At 37.6% G+C, this 12,728-nt stretch overlaps 1 protein-coding gene across 1 annotated transcript; it reads left to right on the top strand.

Moving 5' to 3' along the window:
• Positions 1–3,975: 3,975 nt before the first annotated feature.
• Positions 3,976–12,345, top strand: LOC141665679 (uncharacterized). Its single transcript, XM_074471662.1, has 4 exons — positions 3,976–3,985; positions 10,120–10,826; positions 10,923–11,490; positions 11,570–12,345. Exons 1-4 carry the CDS (start codon positions 3,976–3,978, stop codon positions 12,343–12,345), a joined length of 2,061 nt encoding a protein of 686 aa, XP_074327763.1.
• Positions 12,346–12,728: the final 383 nt, after the last annotated feature.

Raw genomic sequence — 12,728 nt, 5'->3', positions numbered from 1 at the left:
ATTTCAGTTGGATTTTCAATTTTTGGGACCAAGCAAATGGCAGCCGAGTTCACTATTCTTGGCAGAGACAAAGTCTGAAAGAAATATAGTATACCCTTTGTTACTTCCTCACCAACAATCGGCCAACTTCCTAAGAAAAATTCTACAGAGAAACCATCCGGACCCGGACATCTATTTTTTGCCATGCTTTTAAGAGTAGTAAGTACATCCTGGGCAGAAAAAGCAGCACACAATCTTTCGGCTGTCAAATCAGAGATCAAAGGTAAGGTGAGCGAATCAGGAAAGTTACCCACCTCCGTAACATTTCCTAACAAACTTTTGAAGTAAGAGGTTGCAATATCAGCCATATCTTCATGCCTAGTAACAGTGTCACCAGCAGAGTTAACCAGAGACAAAATCTTGTTTGAGTTCCATCTTGCTCTACAAGAATTAAAAAAAAACCTGTTGTTTGAATCCCCATTCTTTAACCAGTGAATTCTAGACTTTTGTTTTAGAAATTTTTCTTCAATGGAAAGTGCCTCAGAAAATCTGGAGATCAGGGACTGTTCCTCAATGATTTCACTTTCAGTGTAAGACATATGATTCTGAAAATCAGAGAGCGCTGTGCGAGTCTCATTAACTCTTAGATGAATATCACCCACTTCCGAGTTAAGTTTCTTCAAAGCATTCTTCACAATTTTTAATTTACTAGTAAGCACATACCATGGATTTCCCGAGATTGGGTTAACCCAGGCTTGTTTTACCACCTTTAGAAAATCCGGGTGATCCAACAAGAAATTAAAGAACTGGAACGGTTTAAACCCACCTTGATAATCCAATCCCAAAGACGTAGCAGCAGGGCAGTGATCTGAAAGACCTCGAGACAGAAATCTGGCAGAAGACCCCGGAAAAAGCCTATGCCAAGCTGAGTTAATAAGAACTCTATCAAGCTTACGAAACTTAGGGTTGGAGATATTAGAATCCCACCAAGTAAGAAAATGCCCCGTAGCACGCAAGTCAGACAACCCCAAGGATAACACCAAGTCCTTAAATTCAACCATTCCTGATGACCAACCACTATTACCTCCCTGCTTTTCATTCGTACTGAGACACGAGTTAAAATCACCACTAATAGCCCAAGCAGCATCCCTCACAGTATTTTGTAGCCTAGAAAGATCATTCCACAGACTACGTCTATCCACCACATCATTAAATCCATAGACAACCGTAAAAAAGAACGTAACATTAGCTTGAATCAAGGTAGCAGAACATGTCATTTGTTGAGCAGAAGTATCCAAAATAGATAAATTCCAAAAACGGGGATTCCATCCCAGCCATATACGGCCTCCCTGGTGATGAGAATAATTAAACAACCATCTAAACCCAGGGGATATCTCCGAGGAGATATACTTTGCAACGCTCTCCTGAACACGAGTTTCCAAAAGGCCAATCAAGGATAATTTATTAGCTATCAAAAAATCCTTGATAAAATCAACTTTATTATTAAGGCCACGAACGTTGAAAGTACAAAAATCTAACATCAAAATTACTGAGAAGAGGGGAGGGTCCCTGGGCCATTCCTGACCCTCTTCGCTCGACCACCCTTAAGATGTTTAGCAACATTAACACCCTTTGCACCTACTTCATCCACAATCACGTTCTTAAATAATAAAGGAGAGGGAGTACCCTTCGAGAGACTTCCTGAAGATTGTGTAGAGGCAGGAGATGACACCGGCTTCGTTTTAGATTTAACTTCAGTCCATGGTTCCTCATTGACAGTAGTCATCAGACCCTCTTTTTGTGGATCTCCATCTACCTTACCTCCTGGAGTATCTCTATCTGGTAATTTTTCTTTCACCACTGGAGCAGCACTAACAGGCTCACTAGGTTCTTCATGATTGGGTGGTGAATTTACCCCAGATTTTTTCCTCCAAAGTCGAGATGCTTCAGGACAAGCATTTATACGATGACCCGGGGAATTACAAGCAGAACAAAATAAGGGTTTGTTTAGATAAGAAACCTTGACCAAAACCTCCTTCTTCTCCTCTGTAGTTGGGTCCATATCCATTACCGGAATAGAACTTGGTAACGGCTCCCCCACCTTATAGCTAACACACATCTTAGCAAATGGAAGGATTTCCAGCTGGAAGTAAGAGCATCTGCTGCTAGAGGGATTCCAATAACACTAGCAATACGACTCAGTCCATCTTGTGTCCAGTAACAATCCGGAATATTAGAAAATTTTACCCATAACGGAACCGTCTTCAATTTCTCTGTATCCAATTTTCCTCCCCAATTAGATAGCACTAGGGGCCTGTTCTTAAAATACCAAGTGCCCCGGAAAAGGACGCCCAACTTGTCTTCCTCAGTGTGAAATTTAAACACGAATGTAAACTCATCCTTCTGTGACACCAGCACTAGTTTCTTTTTCCACATTCCAAAGGCCAACTCCTTAACAACACCAAAGGGAAGAGTTGTTTTTGTGAATTTACCAATAATGCAACATTTAAATTTCTCCAGACCCTTTTTTAGCACCTCATCAGGAGGAGACACTATTGATTCACCATTTTGTAATGGTACATAATCAAAAACTACTTTATTAATCGGGGGCGGAGGGTTCTGTACCACATTAGACCAAGATTTTCTCCCCGGATTGGGCTTTTTTAGGATACCCTTTAAACTACCTTGAGCCTCATCTTCACCATTCTCGATACCAAGATTCCGACTGGAGTTCCCAGATTCCCCAACACCTTTAGTTTCCAGAGCAGACCTAATTTCACATCCATTCCCATCCTTTGTCCCCGAAACTCCAGTTTCTCGCCTAACTCGAGGTACCTGAAGACCAAAAACCTCTAGTCTGTCTTTCACACCCCCCGAATTCAACCCAACTGCATCGTTAAAATTTTCCTTTCCAACCAAAATTTCCTTCTCTATGTCCGTAAGAGACATTCCTTTTTTTCAAAATAAGCCCTAAGATCCAACATTTTTTCCTTGAGAGCCACCAATTCCTCATTTTTATTTTTGTTAACTGCAAACGCAGCTTTCGAGGCCCGATGAACAGTGAGCTGCTCCATAGCCTCCCTATCAGTTATCATTTTATTATCTTCATCCGAGCTAGTCCAATCTTGCACCACCGGAATACCCCCCGAGCTACTCACCTTAACCTTATTTACACTATCATCCAAAATAGGATCTTTCTCAATATGCGAGACTTCATCCTTTTCCACCTGTTTGGTATTAGCAATCTCCCTCAAAACCGAGCCCACCACTGGAAATGAGGCACCAAATTCCTCTAATCCATACTCCAGATTAACCCCATCCTGGTCACATGTACCCCCACACGAGTTGTCACTAATAGAGCCCCCACCACGAAGTCTTAAGACCTTGTGGTCATCTTCACCTTCCTGAGATTCCTCATTCTCACCAGATTCCCCAACACCCGCTCCACCTCGAAGCCTAAGTACCTTATATTTCCCTTCATTCGAGGAATGGGAGTCCTTAGCAAGGAGTCGACCATAAGAATAATCAAGCTTACCCGCAAAACCCCCCTTTTTTGAGGCAGCAGTATAGCTAGTGTCCGAAATAGCATCCCCATATTTCTCCTTCAAGCTCTGAATTAAATCATCCCCTTCCTTGAGTAATTTGAGAGTAGAGTCTCTTAATTTAGCGAAATCATCTTTATCATCCACAATTTTCTTTGCTTGTGTCCTCGAAAAACCCATGCTTTGCACAATCTCATAGCGTTTCTCCCGATCTGCTTGAATAATCTTGTCATTTTGAAGAAAATACATTGCTTCAAACCTTGTAAAACCACAATCTTGATATTTCCACAGTCGCAAGTTCACATCAGAAGAGTCTAGGTTTTGATCCATATTTGTACTAGAAGCAAGAAACCAAGGCCTAATAAAGTAAATTATAGAATATAAAAAATATAGTGTTTAGGTGTAAGAGGTGAAGAAGCTGAGATGGATTCGTGAGTAAAATTGTTTAGATCTGATGGATGAATGTAAGAAAAAGAAGCTGATAATTAGGTGGCGGCTAGGGTTAATAGAAAGAGGCTAAGTAATTTCTAGAGAGAAGGCAGAGAAAAATTTTAGAGAGAGAAACATCTTTGGGCCACATTTTTTAGGATATCTAATTGCATGTACATCACTTTTCACTATATTAGAGTCACTTTGCACCCTATAAAAGTCACTTTCCACCATATATTGATACAATTAACATGTTAACATCATGTACATGCAATTAGACATCCTTAAACCACCTCTTGGTACCCCTTTCTTTCAAGTCAATTTTGGGCCACATTTTGGCTCTAATCAAACATGTAAGTGACTTCTCACAATATTAGAGTCACTTTGCACCTTATAAGAGTCACTTGCCATCATGTATTACTTCAATTAACATGTTAACATCATGTACATGCAATTAGAAATCCTTTTACCACCTCTTAGTGCCACTTTCATACAAGTGAATTTTTGTCCACATTTTGGTTCTAATTAACCATGTAAGTCACTTTTCACCATATTTGAGTCATTTTTCACCCTATATGAGTGACTTTCCACAATCTATTTGTATAATTAACATGTTAACATCGTATACTTCCAATTTGACATCCTTTTACCACCTCTTAGTTCCACTTTAATACAGGCCAATTTTGTTCCACATTTTGGTTCTAATCAACCATGTAAGTAGCTTTTCATCATATTAAAGTCACTTTGCACCCTATAATAGTCACTTTCCACCATATATACAACAATTAACATGGTAAGATCATATACATACAATTTAACTTCCTTTTACCACCTATTAATGCCACTTTCATACAAGGTAATTGTGTTCCATATTTTGGCTCTAATCAACCATGTAATACACTTTTCACCATATTAGAGTCACTTTGCACCCTATAAGAGTCACTTGCCACCATATATTGATACAATTATCATGTTAACATCATGTACATGCAATTAGACATCCTTGAACTACCTCTTGGTATCCCTTTCTTACAAGTCAATTTTGGGCCACATTTTGGCTCTAATCAAACATGTAAGTGACTTCTCACAATATTAGAGTCACTTTACACCTTATAACAGTCACTTGCCATCATGTATTGGTTCAATTAACATGTTAACATCATGTACATGCAATTCAAAATCCTTTTACTACCGCTTAGTGCCACATTCATACAAGTCAATTTTCGTCCACATTTTGGTTCTAATTAACCATCTAAGTCACTTTTCACCATATTAGAGTCATTTTGCACCCTATATGAGTGACTTTCCATAATCTATTTTTATAATTAATATGTTAACATCATATACATCCAATTTGACATCCTTTTACCACCTCTTAGTTCCACTTTCATACAGGTCTATTTTGTTCCATATTTTGGTTCTAATCAAACATGTAAGTCACTTTTCACCATATTAGAGTCACTTTGTACCCTATAAAAGTCACTTTCCACCATATATACAAAAATTAACTTGTTAACATCATATACATCCAATTTGATATCCTTTTACCACCTATCAATGCCACTTTCATAAAAGGTAATTGTGTTCCACATTCTTCCTCTAATCAACCATGTAAGTCACTTTTCACCATATTAGAGTCACTCTGCACCCTATAAGAGTCACTTTCCACCATATATTCATACAATTAACATGTTAACATCATGTACATGCAATTAGACATCCTTTAACCACCTCTTGGTACCCCTTTCATACAAGTCAATTTTGGGCCACATTTTGGATCTAATCAATAATGTAAGTGAGTTCTCACCATATTAGAGTCACTTTGCACCTTATAAGAGTCACTTGCAATCATATATTAGTACAATTAAAATGTTAACATCATGTACATGTAATTAGAAATCCTTTTGCCACCTTTTAGTGCCACATTCATACAAGTCAATTTTGGTCCACATTTTGATTCTAATTAACCATGTTAGTCAATTTTCAGCATATTAGTCACTTTGCACCCTATAAGAGTCAATTTCCACCATATATACAACAATAGACATTTTAACATCATATACATCCAATTTGACATCCTTTTACCACCTATTAATGCCACTTACATACAAGTTAATTTCGTTGCACATTTTGGCTCTAATCAACCATGTAAGTCACTTTTCAGTATATTAGAGTCACTTTGCACCCTATAAAAGTCACTTTCCACCATATATGGATACAATTAACATGTTAACATCATTTACATGCAATTAGACATCCTTAAACCACCTCTTGGTACCCCTTTCTTTCAAGTCAATTTTGGGCCATATTTTGGCTCTAATCAAACATGTAAGTGACTTCTCACAATATTAGAGTCACTTTGCACCTTATAAGAGTCACTTGCCATCATGTATTGGTTCAATTAACATGTTAACATCATGTACATGCAATTAGAAATCCTTTTACCACCTCTTAGTACCACTTTCACACAAGTGAATTTTGGTCCACATTTTGGTTCTAATTAACCATGTAAGTCACTTTTCACCATATTTGAGTCATTTTTTACCCTATATGAGTGACATTCCACAATCTATTTGTATAATTAACATTTTAACATCTTATACATCCAATTTGACATCCTTTTACCACCTCTTAGTTCCACTTTAATACAGGTCAATTTTGTTCCACATTTTGGTTCTAATCAACCATGTAAGTAGCTTTTCATCATATTAAAGTCACTTTGCACCCTATAATAGTCACTTTCCACCGTATATACAACAATTAATATGTTAAGATCATATACATACAATTTAACTTCCTTTTACCACCTATTAATGCCACTTTCATACAAGGTAATTGTGTTCCACATTTTGGCTCTAATCAACCATGTAAGTCACTTTTCACCGTATTAGAGTCACTTGGCACCCTATAAGAGTCACTTGCCACCATATATTGATACAATTATCATGTTAACATCATGTACATGTAATTAGACATCCTTTAACTACCTCTTGGTACCCCTTTCTTACAAGTCAATTTTGGGCCACATTTTGGCTCTAATCAAACATGTATGTGACTTCTCACAATATTAGAGTCACTTTACACCTTATAAGAGTCACTTGCCATCATGTATTGGTTCAATTAAAATGTTAGCATCATGTACATGCAATTCAAAATCCTTTTACTACCTCTTAGTGCCACATTCATACAAGTCAATTTTCGTCCACATTTTGGTTCTAATTAACCATGCAAGTCACTTTTCACCATATTAGAGTCATTTTGCACCCTATATGAGTGACTTTCCACAATCTATTTCTATAATATATATGTTAACATCATATACATCGAATTTGACATCCTTTTACCACCTCTTAGTTCCACTTTCATACATGTCAATTTTGTTCCATATTTTTGTTCTGATCAACCATGTAAGTCACTTTTCACCATATTAGAGTCACTTTGCACCCTATAAGAGTCACTTTCCACCATATATACAAAAATTAACATGTTAACATCATATACATCCAATTTGATATCCTTTTACCACCTATTAATGCCACTTTCATACAAGGTAATTGTGTTCCACATTTTGGCTCTAATCAACCATATAAATCACTTTTCACCATATTAGAGTCACTTTGCACCCTATAAGAGTCACTTGCCACCATATATTGATACAATTAACATGTTAACATCGTGTACATGCAATTAGACATCCTTTAACTACCTCTTGGTACCCCTTTCTTACAAGTCAATTTTGGGCCACATTTTGGCTCTAATCAAACATGTAAGTGACTTCTCACAATATTAGAGTCACTTTACACCTTATAAGAGTCACTTGCCATCATGTATTGGTTCAATTAACATGTTAACATCATGTACATGCAATTCAAAATCCTTTTACTACCTCTTAGTGCCACATTCATACAAGTCAATTTTGGTCCACATTTTGGTTCTCCCTAACCATGTAAGTCACTTTTCACCATATTAGAGTCATTTTGCACCCTATATGAGTGACTTCACACAATCTATTTGTATAATTAACATGTTAACATCATATACATCTAATTTGACATCCTTTTACCACCTCTTATTTCCACTTTCATACAGGTCAATTTTGTTCCATATTTTGGTTCTGATCAACCATGTAAGTCATTTTTCACCATATTAGAGTCACTTTGCACCCTATAAGAGTCACTTTCTACCATATATACAACAATTAACATGTTAACATCATATACATCCAATTTGATATCCTTTTACCACCTATTAATACCACTTTCATACAAGGTAATTGTGTTCCACATTTTGGCTCTAATCAACCATGTAAGTCACATTTCACCATATTAAAGTCACTTTGCACCCTATAAGAGTCACTTGCACCATATATTGATACAGGTAACCTTTTAACATCATGTACATGCAATTATACATCCTTTAACCACCTCTTGGTACCCCTTTCTTACAAGTCAATTTTGGGCCACATTTTGGATCTAATCAATCATGTAAGTGACTTCTCACCATATTAGAGTCACTTTGCACCTTATAAGAGTCACTTGCAATCATATATTGGTACAATTAACATGTTAACATCATGTACATGCAATTAGAAATCCTTTTACCACCTTTTAGTGCCACATTGATACAAGTCAATTTTGGTCCACATTTTGATTCTAATTAACCATGTTAGTTACTTTTCACCATATTAGTCACTTTGCACCCTATAAGAGTCACTTTCCACCATATATATAATAATAGACATTTTAACATCATATACATCCAATTTGACATCCATTTACTACCTATTAATGCCACTTACATACAAGTTAATTTTGTTCCACATTTTGGCTCTAATCAACCACGTAAGTCACTTTTCACTATATTAGAGTCACTTTGCACCCTATAAGAGTCACTTTCCACCATATATGGATACAATTAACATGTTAACATCATGTACATGCAATTAGACATCCTTTAACTACCTCTTGGTACCCCTTTCTTACAAGTCAATTTTGGGCCACATTTTGGCTCTAATCAAACATGTAAGTGACTTCTCACAAAATTATAGTCACTTTGCACCTTATAAGAGTCACTTGCCATCATGTATTGGTTCAATTAACATGTTAACATCATGTACATGCAATTAGAAATCCTTTTACCACCTCTTAGTGCCACTTTCATACAAGTCAATTTTGGTCCACATTTTGGTTCTAATTAACCATGCAAGTCACTTTTCACCATATTAGAGTCAGTTTGCACCGTATATGAGTGACTTTCCACAATCTCTTTATATAATTAACATGTTAACATCATATACATCTAATTTGACATCCTTTTACCACCTCTTAGTTCCACTTTAATACAGGTCAATTTTATTCCACATTTTGGTTCTAATCAACCATGTAAGTAACTTTTCACCATATTAGAGTCAGTTTACACCCTATAAGAGTCACTTTCCACCATATATACAAAAATTAACATGTTAACATCATATACATCCAATTTGACTTCCTTTTACCACCTATTAATGCCACTTTCATACAAGGTAATTGTGTTCCACATTTTGGCTCTAATCAACCATGTAAGTCACTTTTCACCATATTAGAGTCACTTTGCACCCTATAAGAGTCACTTGCCACCATATATTGATACAATTAACATGTTAACATCATGTACATGCAATTAGACATCCTTTAATTACCTCTTCGTACCCCTTTCTTATAAGTCAATTTTGGGCCACATTTTGGCTCTAATCAAACATGTAAGTGACTTCTCACAATATTAGAGTCACTTTACACCTTATAAGAGTCACTTGCCATCATGTATTGGTTCAATTAACATGTTAACATCATGTACATGCAATTCAAAATCCTTTTACTACCTCTTAGTGCCACATTTATACAAGTCACTTTTGGTCCACATTTTGGTTCTACCTAACCATGTAAGTCACTTTTCACCATGTTAGAGTCATTTTGCACCGTATATGAGTGACTTTCCACAATCTATTTGTCTAATTAACATGTTAACATCATATACATCCAATTTGACATCATTTTACCACCTCTTAGTTCCACTTTCATACAGGTCAATTTTGTTCCATATTTTGGTTCTGATCAACCATGTAAGTCACTTTTCACCATATTAGAGTCACTTTGCACCCTATAAGGGTCACTTTCCACCATATATACAGTGGAAGTTGGGACCTTGAATGTAGATAAGGTGTCTGTGGATTCGTTTCTTAGTAAGGAGGAGTTAAAGGTTGGGGCTAAGGGCTTGTCGGGTTCTGCTGGTGTATCGGATGCAAAGGATAACTTGGGAAAAGAAAAAGATGAGAGAGCAGAGGCTGCCAAATCTTCAGCATCTTTAGAGCCGAATGCAGAGAAGGAGCCTCAATCTAAAACATGGTCACAAGTTGTTAATGACGTACCTGGGAAGGTTAAGATTAATCTTGCTTATCTGCCACCGACCCAAGGCTCACGAGTGGTCACTCCCTCGGACGATATTCTGAGAAAAGGTAATGACAAGTTCAAGTTCACCATTGTTGGCTCACTTACTAGAGGAATAGTATCTTACACCAAGGTTTGCAAATTTGCTCGCACAATGTGGGAAGGGAAAGGGTTGTTAAATGTATCTCAGAAAGATGCTCGTACTTTTCACTTTAAGTTTGACTCCCTAGCCAGTAGGAACAATGCTCTCTCTAGAGGTACTTGGTATTTAGACAGGCAACCTATGGTAATGCTAGCCTGGGGATCCTCTGTAGGCTTGGTTAAATCTCTACCACTGTGGGTCAAATTTGAGCATGTCCCTGACTGCTACTGGACAGAAGAAGGTCTAAGCTCTTTAGCTAGCACCATTGGACCTTCTCTAGAGGTAGATGAGTTGACATCTAAATTAGAGGTGCTGCTATTTGCGAAGATTTGTGTGCAATATACTATTGGCAATGACTTGCCTTATGAATTGGATGTTACCACCATTGACCCGTTATCTGATTAGAAGTCTATCTCCAAGGTTTTGGTGAGCTACCCGACTAAGCCACTTATATGTAATGGTTGCAAGTCTCTGGGCCATTTAGTGGGAGCTTGTCCCAAATCAACGAGGAAATGGGTACGGAAAGAGCAGCAAGTGAATTCAGCTACTACTGTGGAAAATACAGATACTAAAAACTCTGCAGATGAAACGGAACAGGGTGATATAAATCTACCAGGGATTACTTCAGAGAAGGTTGAACCGGACACTAAGGTCCATAACAGGGATGATGATATCTGGCACACAGTGGTCAATAGAGAGCATAAAGCTCCGGCTTCTGACTCTGCTTCCTTGGAGGAGTCACCTGTACCGAAAATGGCTATCCATGAAGTGTCAAGGGATCCCGTGAGCCCTAATTTATCTCCTTCCCCAGCTGCTACTTTCAAGAACCTAAAAGTAGTTGATGAAATTGATACAAAAAGAGCAGCAATGGGTGGTAGCAAGATTCGTCTTACTAAGTCTCAAAAGAAGCGTGCTCGAAAGGCACAAGAGGGTACCCCTCCTAACCTCTCCACTTTTATGGTTTTTGATTTTTGTACATATAATATTAGAGGATTGAATAAATAAACAAGAATTTGCCAAAGACTTTATTAGGCATAATAGTGTTGGTTTAGTTGGGTTTCTGGAAACTCATGTCAAAGAACGTGATGCGGAGTATATTTCTCGTAATTTGGCCGATAGATTTACTTGGGTGTTTAACTACAATTACCACTCGAATGGGCGCATTTGGCTTGGTTGGGATAGCACCATTTGGAAAGTCATGGTGCACTCTGTTTCGGTACAACAAATTTCCTGCACAGTGACTAAGCTTAACACTGGTGACTCCTTTGCTTGGTCCTGTATTTATGGTCTCAACATTTACCATGAAAGAAGGGAGCTTTGGGCTGAACTCCTAAATTTTGGTAATTTAATGGAAAAAAATACTCATTGGTGCCTCTCGGGAGATTTCAATGTTTGTTTAGGACCTCAAGAAACTAATAAGGGTACGAGATGGACTAGAGGAATGCTAGATTTCAGAGATTTCATGGTGCAGATGGGTCTCTCGGACTTGAGCTGCTCAGGACCTGAGCTAACTTGGTGGGATAGCAACAAAGCTGACCCTTGTTTTAAAAAGCTTGATAGATGTATTGTTAATGGAGATTGGCTAGTTAAGTATAGTATGTCTAAAGCTCTAGTCTTACCTCGAGGCCTCTCAGATCATTGTCCTATTACTGTTAGCATTGGGCTTGCCTCCACTCGTCTCCGGAAGCCTTTTCAGTTTTTCTTACACTTGGTTGATGACCCAAATTTCTTACAAGTGGTGCAAGAAGCTTGGTTGGAAGAAGTCACTGGTGATCCGTGGTTTATTCTCACCATGAAAATCAAGAAAGTTAGAGTCTTCGTAGGCTGAATTTTGATAAAGGTAATTTGCATGTAATGGTGGAATCTTCTCGTAATGCTCTTCTTCTTTTTCAGTCTGCTCTGCCTCAATCCCCTTCTCAAATTCAATTTGAGGAGGAAGAGAAGTTAAGAACAGATCTGCAGCTTCACCTCAAAAACGAAGAATTATTTTTGAAACAAAAATCGAGAATTAAGTGGCTCAAGTGTGGAGATAACAATAACAGATTTTTCTTTAATTCTTGCAAAGGTCATTGGAATTCTAACAAAATCCTCAGTCTCAAGGACTCTAGTGGGAGTTTCAAATGTACGCATGAAGACATCTCAAAAGTGGCCGTAGATTATTTTCAGAATTTGATGGGTGGTAGTCGAGAGCTTGAGGTTTTCCCCACCGAT

Source organism: Apium graveolens, chromosome 6 (assembly GCF_009905375.1).
Source record: "Apium graveolens cultivar Ventura chromosome 6, ASM990537v1, whole genome shotgun sequence".
NCBI lineage: Eukaryota > Viridiplantae > Streptophyta > Magnoliopsida > Apiales > Apiaceae > Apium > Apium graveolens.
This window is presented reverse-complemented; position numbering and strand designations above follow the sequence as displayed.